Below are 18,534 nucleotides of genomic sequence, written 5' to 3'. Positions count from 1 at the left end.
GAAAACAGCACACAGGCAGAGCCAGGCTTTGTGCTGGGCTCCAAGGGTGACATCTGCAGCTTACTGAAATCTTGGTCTCTGTAACTCATTTTCCCCTGCTCAAGTCTACCCATATCCTGGTTTAGAGACAGACTGGCTCTGGACTGGTAGGCCAGGAACCAGTCTGCTATGATGCAACATCTTAGTGGATGCAAAAGCAGTGAGTAAAGCTTCCCTGTTGTTAAAGAACAAAACTTTACTGCTCTGGTCTGCAGGCACTGAAGAATGCCTTGTCTGTTGGTCTGTAGCTTCCTCCCTTCTCCTGACTCCTAAATACAGTGTGTGCTTGACAGCCTTATAACTTAAACTGCTTTCATTTCTTGCTCTCCTCCTCTTTTATGTTGCCCTCTGGAGTGTACTCTGCACAGGGGTGCTGCCACCCAGCAGTCTGTTCTGGGTAATGGAAAACCTATCAAATATTCCTTATCTCCTTCCTCTCAGTCCCTTTTAATCCATTACACTGTTGTCTTCAGCTGTGGTCAGCAGTCCTGCTCCCTGCCTTACTCCAAATCCAGATATGCTGAAACCTGAGACTGTCCTTCCCTTTCTGCTCAGTTCCATCTCAGTGACAGATCTAATTGCATAACTTCTGCAGCTGCTTTTATGTGCCCCAGATTTTGCTTGCTTGCTTGCTTGCTTTTTAGTAACTTTGGTTTATGTTGTTAACCATCTAAGCTGAGACTTCCTCTTTGTTTCTTCCCCTCCAGTTCTTCTTTACTTGGGCTGGTTTTCTCCATATAATTACTTCATAGGAGAAGAAAGAATTACTTGGATTCACTATCCTTAGAAAGGTGTATCAAAGTGGCTGTACTTAGGACAGAAAACTTGACAGCTTTCTCCAGGTAGGCAGGAGAATGGGGCCCTGATGTAACTGAGGAGGAAGGCATTCTAGTGGATTAAGTGCCTTAGCCCCACAATTTAGAGCTTACACAAGTTTCAGAGTGACTCCAACAGATATTTACTTCCTGCAGCTGTGCAGTCTCTGCTCCCCCAACTTGGAAAGCACAGAAACACTGATGTAGGGAGCTTTGTGTATCAGCCCCTTGTCCCTCCCCACTTGAACAGGCCTGGAACAAGTCCACAAGCCAGGCAAACCATGAAGTCTGCTCTGCTGTGGCAAGCCCAGTAAAGATAGCAGGGTGCTAAACACATCTTGCTGATAATTCTGCCTCTACTAATATAGCAGTAATATTTTCATGTATCCCTTTAAATAGCCTGGTTCCTGAGAAAGACAGAAGTGTTTCCTCCCTGCACCTGAGTTTGCACAACATTTTTGTGTGGATGAAGGCAGACTGATTATTACCTGGGCCTGTGTTTAGACCAACACGTCTTGCAAGGCTTGGAAAACAATCAGAAAGCAATCTAAAGAAACATTTAACAGCTACAGGAGCTGATAAAGTAAACATGTTAAAATAATATCTGGAAAGGGGTAGATGCTTGTTAATAAGCAACCTTTCTGGTGACTGTGGCGTGACCAGCCAAGTCCAAGTCTGGGCAAAATGACAAAATTCAGTATTTTTAAAGAAAAAACCCTGGTTCATACAGAAGCATTACTGTGGTATCAAAGGGCTGTCACTGGGGATGGCTGTATGCTGTGAGAACATGGTGGGGTGGATGTGTGTGACCCACTGTTTTCAAGGGATGTTCCTGGATGGCTAAATCCCCCAAACTCCCAGCACGAGAAGGATCAAGCTGACTGGTCTGTGTTGACACCTTAAAGCAGTTTCTACCCCTTCTGTACCTCTCCATCCTGCAAGCCTTTACATTCAGCATTTTATTTCCTCCTTTCTTGTACAGAACAGGCAGACATATTGCATTTTAACTTCTCTCTCTGCTATAATCTGTGTGTCTAGTGAGGTGTCCTGTGTTGTCTCCCTGTGTAGCATGTGTGTAACTGGCAGTCTAATGTCCTGTTGATTTGGGGAAAGTCACCAGGTTAAATCTGCTCATCTTTTCTCCCTCCATGGGCTTCCAAGAGGATCACTGATTTCCATGAGCCAAAACCACAGCTATCTATAATCCTGAGATTTGGCTCATCTGAAAATTTGTGGTTGATTTTTGACCAACATGGGATCAAAGGGGAAACACAGAGTACCAGAGACTAGATAATGTACCTGTTCAACACCATTCACCACACCTCCACTTAGGTTGGTGTGGAAAGGTTTGGGCCCTACAGAAAAGGAGAAATTGAGGAGAGTGGGCTAGATGTAAAACTCTGATCTAAGTTCCTGACAGATATAAAGGACAAAAAGTCAAAAGCCACTCTTTGGTGAAGTATGTCCAGCTAACGATTTCCCAGTGAAATAATTTTGCTGTGCCTGATTGCCAACAGAGCACAATTCTAGAAGGCAACGGTGCCTAGTCTAGTATAAGAATATAATCACTAAATAAGTGCACATATACAGAATTGAATTATTGTTAATGATGTGATATCAAAGTTTGAGCAGCTTCCCAGCACCACTGGTAAAATGATTGTCTTTGCACTCAGCTATCATTACCTTGCAATATGTTGCATTGCTTTGCAGCAGCACCTAGCACTCTTGCAGTAGTTGCCAAATTGGGATGGAAGCCCTTGAATGGAAAAAATGAAGTGTGTTTGGCTGTGTTTCTGTGCCAGTGTAATGGTTCCAGTGTCTTTCACACCTGTACAGGCAAAAGAAGAGTCTGAGTAGAGATCTAAGTATGTGCTCCAGAAAACAAGTGGTGTCCTCTGTGCACAGCTGCTCTCACAGTGCCATGTCCATAAGTGTCTTGTCTTTGTTTATACTTTAAGCATAAGTTATTGTTTGCGTATGTAACTAACACTCAGTCCTGGCTTGTTAGCTTCTTGAGCCTGCTGAATAATTGCAAGGTTAGTTTTTTTCCTTATATCGTAATTTGTATATTAGAAGTTTTGATCATGAGAACCAGCTGTGGCAATGAATGCAAGTCATGTCTTGCAAACACATCAGACACTTTGCACTTAGGTTCAGTTCCTGAGTGCTGCTGTTATGAGGGAACTTACATAAGAGTTTGTGGGTTTGTTTATAGTGTAATAATTTTTCTTAGAGAGGTTTAGAGCCCTCTTGGGTTTGATGTCACGTGCAATAGACTGAATTCCCCAAAGATCATGCAGCTGAATTAGGAGATACAACAGCAATGATGATGTGTCCTGCCACTGCACTCTCCTTCGACAAGTTGTCTTTAGTTGTGCAGCTTGTTTTGGAGTGTGTATATGTTTTTGATTTTTTTTTTTAATTATAATTACTGCTTCTTAAGAAAGGCCAATAGCAAGAGTGGCAACTTGTGACAGTTCTGGATGGCTCACATTGCTCAAGCTCAAGAAGTTAACTTGTTCCACTGTACTATATAAACTAAAACAAAACATCTGCATCCCACCTAACCCACTCCCACTAACAAGACCAATGCTTGTAAATACCATGTTTTGTTTTTGTTCCTCACCCTCCCATCACTTTTTTTTTTATTCTTTTTTTTTTTCCTTTGTTTTGTTTCCATCCATGTTCCAAACTAGTTTCTAAGCGACGCAAGGCTCACCTGAGGCGCCTGGACCGGCGATGGACGCTGGGCGGGATAGTCAACAGGCAGCAGAGTCGAGGTGAATTCATAGCTTCCTCTGGCACCGGCCACTCAGGGGCCATCAAAAGCCACACTGCTGCCTCAGCAGCTGTGTGTCAGGACCTGCATCTTTGGCACTTTGGTAGTGAGGGGCCAAAGCTCCAGAGTTGAGGTGTGGGTTTTGTACATGACAGCTTGAGGGTGGCTCGGAGCCAGGATTGGGCACCCCAGAGCTGGAGGCTGGTCTTCAAGGGTAGCTCTTGCAGTCTGACTTTGTGCTGTTGGGGAAGCTCACATCTGCTGTGTTTTAACTTGGGCATATTTGTGCTCAGTCTTTCCTGCCTCAGTAAGGACAAGTGATACTTTCAGGACTATTAAAATGAGTTGAATGCCAAAAAGCCGTGGTCGGAGATGTGCATGCTGGAAAAGTGTGTGGTGTGGAAAGTTAAAATCATTCCAGTTGCAGTCCCCTCTCTTCCTTGCAAGCAGTGCTTGATACTAAAGAGGGACTTGAAAACTTTTGCGAGTTTTTGGCATCAATCCTAGGTATTTAAAATGCCACCAGTAGCAGCATTTTAGTTGGTTTGGTCTGTTCTGTGTTTTTAGCTTTGGCTGGTCTGACAGTGGGTATGGCAGGGTAAGGAGGGAACACCTTGTGTTTGGGTGAAGCTGTGTTTGGGTGAAGTCTGAGGAGCCCTATAAGCAAAGTATATCTTAAAAGCAGGTGAATCATCTGTCCCAGACCAAAGGTATCCCTGTCTATCTCCTGCTCCACTTGGAAAATCATCCAGATGTGTTCATTGCCCTTCGGAAAGGAAAGGTGGGACAAAGCATCATTTGCACCTCTGTAACTTTCAGACAACCTTACTGAGGGAATGGATCCAAATGTAAGCACAAGAGATGATTTCCAGTTAATGGAAAGGTGCCTTTTTCTATTAAGGAATGTATTTTTAAAGTGGCAAATTTACTTTCTGGATTTGATATGATACTATGTGCAGACTCCTGTCTCAAGCCCATCCATCTTTTCAGTGACCTTTAACTTTGTTTCAAATTATTATTGAGGAAACACAAGGACCAAGAGCTGTGTCCTACCTGCCATAGCTTGACCCTGCAGAAACTGAAACTACCTTCAGAAGATAAGGTCTTGCTTCTCAGCCACCAAATGCACTCTGAGGGCACGAAAAAAAATCCTCATAAGCACACGTGCTGTCTTGGGGGAGAAAAAAGTCTGCTTCTTTCTGTGCCCCAAGTGTTTGGGAGCTACTAACTTCGGTTTGTCAAACTCTGCTAGATGTTTCCTGGCAGTTTAACTGGGGGAATTTATGGGAATCCATTTTCTAAACAATTTATTTACTGGCGAAAACAAATGCATTTTTTTCATATTCATACAATATTGCAAACAAAGCTCCATAAAATATTAAGTCTGCATAACCAGTCCCTTAGCAATCAGCTGGTAAGTCTCAAGGACCTAAGTTGCATTCCCAGGTTTTCTCTCTTGCATTCTGGTGCCCACCACCTGTGTGCATCTTCTCCAGACCTGCCCTCTGACCAGTGTCAGTGTCCTCCCTGGCAGTATTCCCCAGCAGAGGCTCCCCTAATCTCTTCCATCTTTGCCTTTTTCTTGCTTCATTACAGTTTGTTCCCTATTAGGCCCAAGCAGGACTGGGGTTTTGAGGGTGTTGGAGAATATGTGCTTTATCTCAGACTGAATCTTGGCACTTGGACTTGGCACAAACTTGAGCAATCTTTGATTTTGTCCAAGGTTTGGGGCACCCTCTGTGACTGAGCTGCTTCTATAAGGTCTCCACAATGTATTTCAGCCACAGCTAGCCAGGCTGGCTAAAAATAAGCTGTTTATTGTCATCAGAAATGATAGGTTAGGGAATCCTTACAAGAGCAGGCTTATTGGAAATAAAGAAAGTGACTTGAATAAATGGGCACAAGTTGGGGACAGTGGCTCCATGATCTGGCAGAGCTGCAGTCTGTACAGACATCTCCGCCTTCCAAACTGCAGTTGTTGAAAGTATGAGTCTCTCTGGGTGTCCAGCCTGCTGTTCTCTAACAAAACACAGTTTATATGAGGTCAGGAGAGATTTTCTCCCATCTTCCCCTCCCATCCCAGCCCAGAAGACTTCTAACAAGGCCAAATTTGGGTGAATTTGCACTGAAATGACAGAGTGCATGAAGTGTACATATGCTTTCCCCTGCCAACCTTCAAGTCCTTGCTCCAAAGCACAGAAGAACTCAAGTTGTTCAAACAGGAGGTTGCCAGAATTGTTCAAAACAAGCAGAACAGCTTCCCCTTCCCCACTTGGCCTCTTCCTTGGAAACAAACTCAATTAAACATTTTGGCTGAAATTCTTCCCACCCAGCAATATTCTGCTTGAAATAGTCCTTGCTGCTGGAAGGGTTAGCTCCAGGAGTCCACTGGAGTTTAAAAGCAAGCTGTAAAGGATACCTCCCTTTGTATTTATGCTTGGGTACCACTAATAAGCATTTTTATCAGTTAGGCTTGTGATAGAATCACTTTAAGGCCATAATCAAAGGAATTAAGCATTGCTTCTGAACGGCAGAATTTTCTAAGTGACTTGAATATTAAAAACACTGAGAAAGCTGGAGTGCATAAGTGAAGAGTGTTTGCTTCCCTGTTAGACTGTGCCTGATGGGGGAGAATTATTAGGGGTAGCATATGGCTTATTTATTTCTAATCTTTCCAAAGCCATTTGAAGAAGCTAGGCATCTCTGACCTCCAGATATTTGGAATCAGTGTTACTGGGTCTGTGAATAAGAAACATGAAAGACAAATTGTTGAATATCATGGTAGTGCTCCTTTTTTAAACCTGAAAAAAAACTGCAAAGGGAACAGCTGTAGTCTGTTTCTACAAAGAGAAACAGATGACTTTTGTTGCTGAACTTTTCTCTTTAAAATGGTCTGTGGTGTGCCCAGATCTAAGAGATTACATTGGTTTGTGTTTCTTATGTAGCTGCAAAGCTTGCGGTTTTTTTAATGTTAAATGTGGTACATTTTCTAAACTTTCTTCTATACATTCTGAAACTCCGGTAATACAAATATGGGTTGTGAGGAGAAGCCTGAAAGTTTGTAGTTTTCCTCAGACTTGACACTCATTAGACCTGCAAGCTGCAGAGTTCATGTTTTGTACAGGGTTAAATAGTAATTCTACACATGCATTTATTTGGAACTTCCCCAGGAAGGGAACTTAGGATTATTTACAGGCTTAATTTAATAAAAAGTAATTTGTGCTTTTACAGTTTGATTGGTAGAATTGGGATGTTACATGCCTGTCTTCTATGCCAGATATCTGACCTAAGTTATTGCTGCTTTGGTTTTGTGCCCAGTGCTTTCAACTGGAGCTGTTACAATGCAGGAAAGCACTTTAAAGTTATTCATACCAACAATATGGGCTGAATTTCTGCCAAATGAGCCAATTATTTAGGAGTAGCTCCTAGCACAAGGAATGAGCTATTCATTGAAAGAGTTGAAGTTACAACTTCCCACTGTTTGCCTATCTTAGGGAATGAGGGAGCTTGATGGGCAAAGGTAATGTGTAGAGGGAAGGCAGCTGTGTAACCCAGAGGTCTTGATACTTGAACCTCATCCTGAGTTGGTCTTAGCACTGGAAGCTCATGTCCTCGCCCAGGTGGGTGGTTCTTCAGCCAGTTTTGTAGCTGTGGAAAGAGCACTTGGTCAGTACTGGTAATCCAGCCTGGCTGATGTGCCTGTGCACTCGTACACTTTCCTGCATCTCACCAGAGCTGCTCTGCCCTCTTTGGCAGCCCCCTCTGTGAGACTTCTCCCGTTGTTCTCAGGCTTGCCTGCTTGTGCTTGATGGTGATGAAATGTTTGTCAATCACAGCAGAAGACTGTGAGTGACATTGCTGTGCTAAATCAAACCAGTACAGAACAGCTTCAGCCTTAGTTTGTTCTCTCCATTGGGGTTTTGGTTTTGGTTTTTTTTTTGATTGTTTGGGTTTTCTTTTACTCTGTTCTCCAAGGAAAGTAGTAAATGCTTATTGGTGCTTACTTGGTTGAAGTAAGAGCATGCACAATACAAAGCTGTTTAGAAGAAATGTCATTGTTGTTCTTTTCTGTCTGTTGGCACAAGGATTTCTATTATTTAAAACAAAAAGCAGGGAAAGGTAGAGGGACAAAGACTGAAGAGCTTCTGTCTGCAGATGAACACATTTGATAACTGTGGACAGTCATTCTCTCTCTGCATATTTAGGCAAGTGAAACAAAGTCCATGTTATGCATTGCTTTCTGGAACAGAGAGACTTTTTCCAGAAGCAGGTCTGACAAAGGGGGGGTGGAGCGGAGGAGTGGGGGAGGGCAAACACAGACTGCTGACAGAGGGGAAAGTATTTTGAAAGAAAATTCTTCTGTGGTTTGGAAGATGTAGGTTTGGGGCTGTTGCATTTTGCTGAGAAATCATTAATTGGCTAATTTCTAGCCCAGTTCCCCCCTATCCCTTCCCCTACCAGCATATCAAACCAGGAGGGGGTCACAGAAAGCTGGGGGCATGTACAAGCACCAGCTGAGCAAAGGAAATGATTCCCTTATTTGGTTGGCTCCTGAAGCACTGCTGATAGCTTCCACGCTTATTAATGGAGGCAGAAAAGAGAAAACTTACAAAATAGAGGTGAAAAAGAGGAATACGAACTGGGACTCTCAGAACTTGGAAGCAGAAATGTCTGAGCACTGGCTCTTTGCCTGGGAAAGATGAGAGTGATTGTGCAGGGCTGGAAACGTGCGTGGTATTTTAGCTGCTTAAAGGCAAGGCTCCTGTCCCAAAGAGTTTACAGCCTAAACAAAGAGAAGGAGATCCGTGCATCAAAGGAACGTGGGCAAGTGGCAATTTGGCATGAATCTTCTTGCAACCAAAGGGGTTTTCACAGTGTAAAATGATCCTTCTTCAGTATTTTTAAAAGCTTTTAGAGAAGGACTAAAACTAAGTTTCTTTGGGAAGGCAGGAAATCGGGTAGGTAAGGCTTGTTTTAGGAAGGATTTGAGAGCTTCGGGTTATTTGATACCATCAAAGAAGGAGCCTGCTCAGGTTGATGAGGCATCATATGAAAGGCATGAGGCTGAGTGGGAAAAGATCACAGAATCTGAAGGAGCTGGAAATCCCCATGAACGTGTGAGTATGTGTAGTAGGGCATTAAAGCATGGCACAGCACACAGGCTTGAAAATTCAAGATGGAACAACTGAATTGGGAATGCACTTGGTAGGAGTCTGGTTGAAATGCCAGAGTGCTGCTGTGCCAAGAGCCTTCTGCAGGAGCAGTGTGTGTGGAAAGGCTGGGAAGGGAGCAAAGGAGGCAGGAGGTGGCTGTGCAAAAGAGTCACTGAAGAGCCAGTGAGGAGCAGCAATGGTGGAGAACTTGGAAAATGTCGGGGCAAGTCTGTCACCTTGGTGTTGGACTGGGAGGAATCTGAAATAATCAGTGCCAAGGGAACTGGGAAGATAGAATGAGGAAGATTTTGAAAGAGCTACTGAAGCTCTGTTACAGCTCAAGCTGTAAAACCATAGGTCTGCTTTCCTTGACCTGACATTAAGTGTAAATCCAGACAGCCAGAGGAGGGACCAAGCTGCCATTTCAAGACATCTCATAACTTCAATGTAGAGTGTGTGTGTGGATGTGCTCAGTCACACGTGCAAAACATGGAATTCTGGTTTGACAGATGGGATTGGAGGAGCCTCACAGGTTGTCAAGTTCAGTGTCTTGCTTTGTCAGCCAAGCAGGTACAATTTCTTCAGGAGGGAATGGAGCATTATCTTATCCGTCCTGAAGTTTTTCCTGTGGGAGAGGTGTCCTAACAGATTACCTGGTATGTAAAATGCCAAAACCAATGCTTAAAAATTCTTCTGAGATTCTCCTTTTACTACTTTACAGAAATGTATCAGGTGAAACAAAAGAAAACTTACTCAGAAATAGGTTGTTTAAAGGGAATGTGTTGGAATGTACCCAACTGCTCACCATGTGCAAGCTGCAATCCTACACAAAAGGGAAAAAAAAGCACAGTTGTCAAGGTCTGCAATTATCCAAAAATAATTGCCATTGACATTAAGTCCTCATAAAATTTGAGAAGTAAATGTCTCATCCCTCATTTTTCTGCAGCCAGTATGTTGTATCACAGCTAGTGAACAGGCTGGGCAAGACAGAAGAAATATTTCAGTACTCATTATGCTGTGACTGCAGAGGTGATCTTTTGCTACATGATGAGCATTGCCAAGGTGGCTGCAGGTCATCTTGCTCTGCTGTAAATCATATGATGGTTTAATGGCTGTATTATAAATTCTTTTTATGTGAAAAGTTGCACTTCATTAAGCTTCCTCTTAAAATGGGTGGGGCAAGAAACATGGGTGTGCTTAAACTGTCCTAGCCAGGTTTTAGATCAAGTTTTGTGTGGGTTGTCTTGACTCTGCTCTGTATTCAAAACTGGTTTTAAAGTGCCTTTTTGGTTTTAGAGCTATTGCTGTTTAGGTATAGAAGAGGCCTCAGCTTGGCAAAACACTGTGGTGTTGCTGGAGGAACACGAAATGGTTGTGTTCTTGTTTTGGTGGGTTTTTTTGTTTTCTTTCCTTTTTGCTCCTTTTGTCCTCTTCTAGTGGTTACAGAAGGACATTAAATATTAGCAGCTTGTGAAAAAGTGATCCATAACACTCAAACACCGGTGATTTCCTTGTACCAGGTCTGTTGTGTACATCTGTATTGACCATGTAGTGTGTGTGGCTGTCATGCAGGGCACTGTACAGCTCAGATCCTTTGTCCTGCATATGTGCACACCTTCCAGCTGGACAGTCCTACCTGTGCTGCATTTTCTGAGGGAAAGTCTTTGTTGCTAGAAAAAGCCCCCTCTGTAGTACTGTGGGCTGTTCCAAGGACACAGGTACTGTTCTCTGCTGTCCGTGCTGTTTTCCCAGTGATCCACCAAGATCTGTCCCTATATTTTGGTCCCAGTTCTCTACTGTATTTGTTCAGGAGATTTTAGGTAGAACCAGAGCAAAATAAAGGCCTGCCTTCTTTTGGGAAGGAGGAAAGGAAAGAGGAGAAAGATAAGCTGGTAGGGAATTGAGGCTTTGGAATAGGTAGTGGACTGAGCACTGGTTGCCACAGTGTCTGGGAGGGCTGGGCAGAGCACAAATACAGCAGCAAGGTATGAGCTGAGTGGTTGAAATAGTGCAAAAATTCTGGTTGTGTGTATTTTAAATAGTGTCTGTGTGTGGGGAGGAGAGGGAATGACACATGGTAATCCTTTCCATCCGACCTTAGTAGGTTGCAGTTGGATAATGCTTAATGTGGTAGATGGGTATTGTAGCTGTTTGCCAAATGGGCTTTACCTCTTCACGCCTGCCTTGTTTGGATTTACTGGGGCAGCTCAAAATCCAGAGAGGAACCTCCTTCAGCTCAGCTGGGCAAGGTGTCTTTGGCCTGCAAATAAAGGAATGGGAGTGAAGTTGGCAATTAATAGATCTCTGGATGTCACTCACTAAGAACAGAGCTGCCTTCTTGCCATTTTTAGCTCAAAGGGCGTTGGACTTTGATCCCATTGTTTCTGAATGCAGCCTTTTAGCTGGTGTGTGTGCTTTGTAGCATGTAGTAAAGTTTATTCTGCCCACTTGACCTCAACACTGAGGTTGATGTAACAGAAGCTGCAGCTGGGGTATACGAATTATCCTTTTGTTTGTCTTTTTTTTTTTTTTTTTCCTCTGGTAATGCTTAAGTCAAAACTATACGAATTATCCTTTTGTTTGTCTTTTTTTTTTTTCCCCTGGTAATGCTTAAGTCAAAACTTAATGAACCAAAATTATATGCTTTTGTATTCTCTGTAGATCTGGGCATATAAATTCAATGGTAGGTCTGAGATGGTTCACTGACTTCTGTTTTATACTCTTGCCTGTCACAGAAGCTGAATGAAGGCAGCATGATAGATCAGATTTGTCAGTGTAACTCAGAGCAGTGTCATTCTGCTGTCTGACGCTCTGCTGATTCTCTCATGAAACCATTTATCTATGTTAAGTCTTTACAGTAACTTTACATATCAGTCATGAAGTGTCAAATATCTTTTCTTAAAGACTTTTGAATAATAATCTGATATGTTGAATGCTATTATCAATCCTCTTCAGTGACACATCCACTGAGAGTTCCCTTGCTCCCTTCAGCAAATCTTGGTTTATACAAAATGTCCACTGGCTAGAGATAATCTTTGAGAAACAAAACAGAATTTACACTTTGATTACAAGGAGGCCCATATCTCCAGTTTGTTTAAGTTACAAACCTCATGTATGTTTGTGGTATCTCCTTCAACATTGACAGAAACCAAATGTGTGTAATCTTGAAAATGTAATTTTTGCTGTCAAAGTACTTTGGAAGGGGAAATTGTAATGGTGGCTTCCTGGCTTTTATCTGTAGGCTTAAAAATAGAGCTGCTAAACAAAAACATTGTGGGACCTTCTTTTCTAGAGTTGATTTTTAGCACTTTTAATTGTCTTGCTTCATGGGAGATCCTTTTTCTCTCTCTTCCCTCCTTATTTCCATGCATTCATTTTGTTTTATTTCTCCTGTATAGGGAGGAGTCACCTAAAGGGCTTAATTCTCAAAAAGCAGTAGTCTTGAGTTGACTGAAGATGTAAGCAGTGAAGGTGCTCATGGACAGAATGAGACAGTGGCAGTTCAGAAGAGCCTTACTGTTTCTTCTGAGTGATCAGCCTCCAGTGCTGTTGGTTTTGATGGGTGACCACTGTCTCAGTTCCTCACACACAAGTTTGGAAAGTTGTGTAGGAAGCTAGGAATGAGCACCCTGTGCATGGTTATCTGCAGAAGAAGCGAAGCCACATCCCTGAGGAGTGAGACCACTCTGCCCAGCAAGAGGAGCCGAATAGCTGGCTTTAGCTGAAGCAGAGCCTGGTGTTTGTGTGGAGGAAAAATAGAATAAACACAGCAATTTCTGTGGGATTTGTAGTGGCAAGGGCGACCTCTGACAGCCTGGGTTATAAAGCAGCTTTGTTGTGGGGGAAAGAAAAAAGAGGGCCTTCTTCCAAGACTCAGCAAATATATGCTTAGCTCAGTATTACTGTCCTAGAAACATCCCTGGAAGTGTCTGAAACAATGTGTGTCTGGACAGAGCAGCTCTGAACTTTCCCTTGGCCCTTGCAGGGACAAGATGTAGCTGCCCAGGGGTCTTCTGCAGTTCAGTTTAGTGCTTTGCATGCAGTGGAAACCAGATATGGAGCTCCTTCTGCAACAGACTTGAAAATAGAGGAAAAATTAGTTCAGTTCTACCACCCAGAGCAGAAACCTAGCTAGGAAATGTCTCCTGTCCTGTGACTTGGAAGCTGGGATTTCATTTGCCAGGTTTCATTTTTCAGGCCCCATCTTGTAGTGGAGTATTTCTGTGGGGAAGGTGCCATGAGCTGATGGTGCTAATTACAAACTAGCTGGAATTTCTTACCAGTGGTAAGCCAGTTAAGCTGCCCTCCTAGGGGAGAGCAGCAGAGAGTCTTTTCCTCTTGGTAGCAAAGGTTTTGACAGATTTTGCCCCATCAGTTAGAAGCATCCAAACATGACCAGTCACGGAACTTGACTTCAGAGATGTGGCTTTGCTATCATATGCTCTGTCAACATTATTTGCACTTTTCTGAGGTGTTATTTCTTACTTTGTCTCAGCAAAGAGCATCCAAATGTGACCAGTCAAGGAACTTGACTTCAGAGATGTGGCTTTGCTGAATTCGCTGCCACCATATGCTCTGTCAACATTATTTGCCCTTTTCTGAGGTATTATTTCTTACTTTGTCTCAGCAAAGTTTTGGTTTATTTTTCATTAAAGTTTCCATGCTTCACCCAGCAACAAAATGCAGTTGAGCCACAAAACCAAACAGCTGCTTGGATCTGTTTTACTCTCTTAAAGAGAGCTCGCTTCAAGCTGCTGCAGCCTTTTCATAGCTCCTTTGGTCTGCAGTGATCAGGACTTTGGATTCACTTTACTTCCTGCCCATTCCTCTGCACTGACAGCCCTCCATTTATTCTTCCCTGCCTTGTTGTGTCTGCTGGTAGGAAGTGCTAGGAAGGCTGGCTGGGGTGCACTTAATTGCTTGCCTTCCCTGCCTTTAATCTAGCTACAGAAACTCATGCTGTCACATGCTCCATAGTTTGGGTTGAGGAGAGGGGTTTTGTGACACTTTCCATGTCTGTTGCTGCAGAGGAAGGATGGTAGTTCAAGTTTTCAATGGCAGGTGTAATTTTTTAAGCTCCAGAGAGAAAGGTTGACCTTGAGCATAATGGGAATGCTGCAGTAAATGACTCCTGGGTAGGTGGAAGAAGATGTTGACAAGTGTCTGTTCTGCTCTGCTTATTGGCTTGCTCTCAGCAAGTCTGCTTAAAACCTCTGCCCAGCTGGGAAGGGGATAGATGCTGGAGATGAATAGGGATGCTAAGCTTTTGGCTCCAACACTGTACTTGAAATCCAGTCTGTGCTTTTGAAGTGTGTGTCTTAGTTCTGGCCCTCCCTCCTTCACCAGTGTCACACGTGCATTTCTCTGGAGTCAGTTTTAGCAAAAGTATGTTTGTGAAACACTTCACAACCTATGAATGCAAATGCTGTATTGCCTCCTGTCATAGGCAAACCACTTTTGTTCTTCTGTCACTTTTTTTTTTTCAATGTTTCAAGCTCGTTGCTGTAGACCTATGCTGCTTGGGAGGTGCAAGGAGAGCAGCGTGCTGGGCCAGCCCCTCTGGGCTGGGGAGATGTGTCCCTCTGGGGATGCAGTGCTCGGGTTTCAGTAACACAATGCTTCGTGCAGCCATGTGTGTGTGCAAAGAGCCAACTGGCTGCAGCTCCCGCCGTGATGCTCGGCTGATTTGGCAGCAGGATTGATTCTGTCAAGTTACAGTATGGGAGTTAAGTCCAGCTTCAAATCCTCTCCCTTACCCGCTCGAGGAACTGGGAGGGAGGAGGGAAGAAGAGGGGGGAGTTCTCTGGGGACTTTGTGTCATTATTGGCATGGAAACATTTTGTGATTATCAGCAGCAGGGTAGTGGCAAGGGGCTGATTATCTGTCATGTCGTCAGCGTAAATAACCAGTGGGCCCCTGAGCAGGGCTCCGCCTCTGTAATGGCTTCACGTAATCGCTGCATAACAGTTTAAAAGCAAGCAGTGCAGAAAACCAGCTGGACTGATCCTGACCCTAACTGATGTTGCCTTTTCTCCCCTCACCAGAAGAGAAATATGTCACTATCCAGCCATACGCCAGCCAGGGGAAGGATGAGATCGGGTTCGAAAAAGGGGTCACCGTGGAGGTCATCCAGAAGAACCTGGAAGGATGGTGGTACATCAGGTAAAGAGACTGTGCAACCTGCAGAAACTGTGACAGTGAGCTTTTCTGATCGTTCACTGAATGTTAGCATTTAAATCATTCTGTAGCTGGACAGGGAAGCCCAAATTGTTCATAATGCCTCTTGAAGAAATGTAAAGAAAAGTCTGAGGCAATAGAATGGTGACTAAAGTAACACTACAGTGCCTGCAAAGGCTGTGGACCATTCCAGTGAGGAAATGCCTTAACTTGCAGTTTTAGAGGGTTTTTACTTGCTTCAAGTTAAAAGCCAGTATCTGAGTTAAGATCTGTGAGATGTAGCAAGGCTTTCTGTTGTATATAATTTTAATGTATTTCTAGTATAAGAGTTATTCTGCAACCTATTTAAATCTATTTATAGCAATGCTGAAAGGGTCGTTGTGATCTCTTGAGCTGTTTGGGGCAGGTAGTGCTACTTTTAGGGACACAAGATCAGTTTGCTGGCTATAGCCCTTGTGCAAGCTTACCCATGGTTTCAGCTAGTTTGCTTTGATTTTTGTCTGTCTACATTGGATATTCCTAATGTAGAGGGACTGCATTCCAAGGGCAGGTAAAAGTCGTTATTGTATATCACATTTTGTTATGTATTTGGAACAGCAGTCTTAGCAGAGAGTTTTGACTTAAGAATCTCCTTTGTAAATGCTTATGGGGAGACTGTAGGTTAGATATTGTCTCAGTGATGTAGGGTGTCAGGATGAGCACTTGATGAGAGTTTTCTTCATCTAGGTTCACACAGCATTTAGGTTTTAGTGCTCTTCTGTGGTTCTGCCCCTTGTCTTGTATCTGTGTGGGAACCTCTCAGTGCTGTGACATCCAATTCCTCTTCAAACAAGATGTGATACAACAAGTAGTTTAAAATGGAGGTTTATCCCTCAGCAGTGCAGAACATCTCATATAGTCATCTTTTTCCATTCAACATATAATTATAGTGATTTTTTCCTCTCTCCCTCCCCAAGTTATAGCTTGCTTTTGTTTGAATGCTGCTTGATTTATTGGCTATGGATAAGGACTGTGAAAATGCTGACTGAAGCACTGTTGTTGTTTTTCTTGATTTCCCTTACTTAGAAGAAAAAAAACCTCACTCTTCTGTCTAGTGATCCCATGGAGCAAATAAGCTAATAAAGATAGCAGTGGAGCCAGGAAGGCACTCTAGATAGGAGGAGCTCAAAAATGCCTGGGTTTGGTCAGGTCACATTTTTTTCTCTGTTAATTGCCTACAGAAATGGAATCCAAAGTTTTGGATTGGGGAGTCAACAATGTAGGTTTTTCTGAGGGGAGAACCATTGCAAGTTTATTTTTTTATTTTATTTCTGCAATGTAGCCTGGTTACTACTGTAGGTTTCCCTTTGCCATATTAGTACTCCTACAATTAGTTGGATTTTTTTTCCCCTTTTTCTCACACACCTCTTTGAGTCAACCCAAAAGACACATTTTTTTGTATGCCAGGAGTGCATTCTGGAGCATGATGGCACTTGCTGCAGTGGTTTCCATGGCATCTCCATTCATGGCAATCTGCTGGAAGGACAGTGGATGCCCCAGCCACCCTGTGGTGGTTGGGGATTGCAGCATGTGCTTGGCATTTTCATTTAAGAAACCCCTCCTCTTGCTGGAACATGTTTTGTGCTCCCTGTGTATGTGACAAGTATATGGGGTGCCAGCTGTGCTCCTCTCCACTGCACTGTGCTACTTTCCTCCTGGAGGATTAAACTCTTAGAAACAGGGTTTTTTTCCCATGAGCAACACTTCCAGAAATGCTGATGATGTGATCCATCCCTGCAGGCTGGTCCTTTGCAGCCTGGGTAGCTGATCTCCAGCTTGTTGTGCTGTTTGTTACATGTAGGCTGCCCTGAATTCTCTTTTGAACCCCTCAGAAAAGGATTCCCTTCCTGCAGAAATTTGCTTCTCTGAGTATTGAGTGCCTTTGAAGGAGCAACTCCTCCTTCTCTTGTGAGTGTGAGGGGAGAGGGAGCAGGAGGAGAATGCAGTTGAACCCTGGGCTGGATAACAGACTGAACACACACTTCAGTGTGTAGAGAGAAAAACAAATCCAGTAGTTTGTAAATGAAATCCACCTTAAAGACATTAGCTTGTTCCACCTTAAATATGTAATTTCTCCAAATTCTTGGCCATGTGCTGATCCTCATTTCCTGTCCTTCTTTTTCTTTTATTTCTTTTTTTTTTTTTTTCTTTTTTTTTTTTTTTTTTTCTTTTTTTTTCTTTTTTTTTTTTTTTTTTTCTTTTTTTTTCTTTTTTTTTTTTTTTTTTTATTTCCCTAGTTTGTTTCCCTCTGGAGTAATTCCAGTGCTCTGGAGCTGGAAAGCAGATGTGACTCTCAGACTTACAGAGGCACTTCTGACTTTTTTTAACATTCCTATGGTTTCAATCCATTTTTTCCTTCATGTAATATAAACAGGGAGGGTTTTGGAAGCATAAAGGAACCAAATCACTGCACCTAATTCTAAGAGCCCCCCCAATTCAGTGCTGTACAAGCTAGAGGCAATATTGGTGTCTGTCTTTATGCTGCCCCACATGCATTATGACTTTAAAAAGAAATCAGGACTAGGGAGAAATGAAAGAAAGGCTCCTATCCTGGGATCCTGCTTACAGCTGTATTGAGTTCAGTAGATCTGTGCTTCCCAGTGTGCCCATAGCTGGCATCAGCATCCCTTGTTTAAATCTTACTTTGTCTCCAGGTGGCAGCAACAGATACAATCTTGTGGTGCCCAAGTGGACTGACTGCAGGGCAAGTTGGTACCAATATGCTGTGTAAAGCTTTTTTTATTTGCCTCCATGTCCTTCATTTAGTGGCTAGTCTGAGCCTCAGCCCATGAGAATGAAGCAAAGTTGGGAGGTGCTGGCAGCGCTGAAATGAGGAGAAGTCTAGGATGGGGTTTCAAGTGTCTGCAGTAGGTTCTGAATATAAAGGAAGGAAGGATACTTGTCGGTCAACTCTGAAGATGTGAAATTAAAATTATTACTGGGTCAGGACTTTGCCGAAATTGATTAACAGTTGTTTTAGTTCTTTCTCCTGTAGAAAGGGGAAGATTAAGGAATCTTCCAAGGTTATTCTTCAAAGGGCTTAAAGATTAACAAATTCAAGGACCAAGGTAAAAAATGTAAGCATATTTCATTTACATAAGTAGTTTTTATTTGTGGTATTGCAGAAATAAACCGGTAGTTTCTGGTAACTACTGCTCAGCATTAACTTCAGGTTGAATTGGTGACACAGGAAGAAGTAGCCTACAACAGCCTCTCTGCTGAGGGTGTGTTGCCCACAGTTATTTACTGTCCATCTGTTGCTGCTGTTATTCTCTGTGAGATCAGAGGTGTTTGGAGCAGTGGGGTTACCCAGGCTGGTCCAACTAAATACAGATGGCAGGAGAACTAACAGGCCAGTGCAGAACCTGCCTGTGGCTGCCTTTCTCATCTTAAACATGTTAAGTCTCCCACAAACTAAGATGGGTGTAAACTGGTTTTTCTTGGTGATTTTGCACAATCAAGCTCTGTTGAAAGTAACCTTTGGAAAGGGAGTGCTCAGTGCATTGGCCACTGTGGCTTTCTCATAGATGAC

The 18,534-nt window shown here is 43.1% G+C and overlaps 1 protein-coding gene across 5 annotated transcripts in view; it reads left to right on the top strand.

Annotated features, from left to right (window-relative positions):
- SH3PXD2A (SH3 and PX domains 2A) overlaps window positions 1–18,534 on the top strand; it is a 247,844-nt gene that overhangs the window by 210,155 nt on the left and 19,155 nt on the right. For 3 of the 5 annotated variants that reach the window (XM_041415386.1, XM_041415384.1, XM_041415383.1), the window contains 2 exons: window positions 3,551–3,634; window positions 14,831–14,948. In XM_041415386.1, the coding sequence (XP_041271320.1) occupies window positions 3,551–3,634; window positions 14,831–14,948 (202 nt within the window). The remainder of the gene's footprint in view (window positions 1–3,550; window positions 3,635–14,830; window positions 14,949–18,534) is intronic. The other 2 variants (XM_041415388.1, XM_041415385.1) reach the window with 1 other exon arrangement.

Source organism: Onychostruthus taczanowskii, unplaced genomic scaffold, assembly GCF_017590055.1.
Source record: "Onychostruthus taczanowskii isolate IOZ18803 unplaced genomic scaffold, ASM1759005v1 scaffold5, whole genome shotgun sequence".
Taxonomy (NCBI): Eukaryota; Metazoa; Chordata; class Aves; order Passeriformes; family Passeridae; genus Onychostruthus; species Onychostruthus taczanowskii.
The sequence above is the reverse complement of the archived record's forward strand: the minus strand, read 5'-3'. Positions and strand labels throughout refer to the sequence as shown.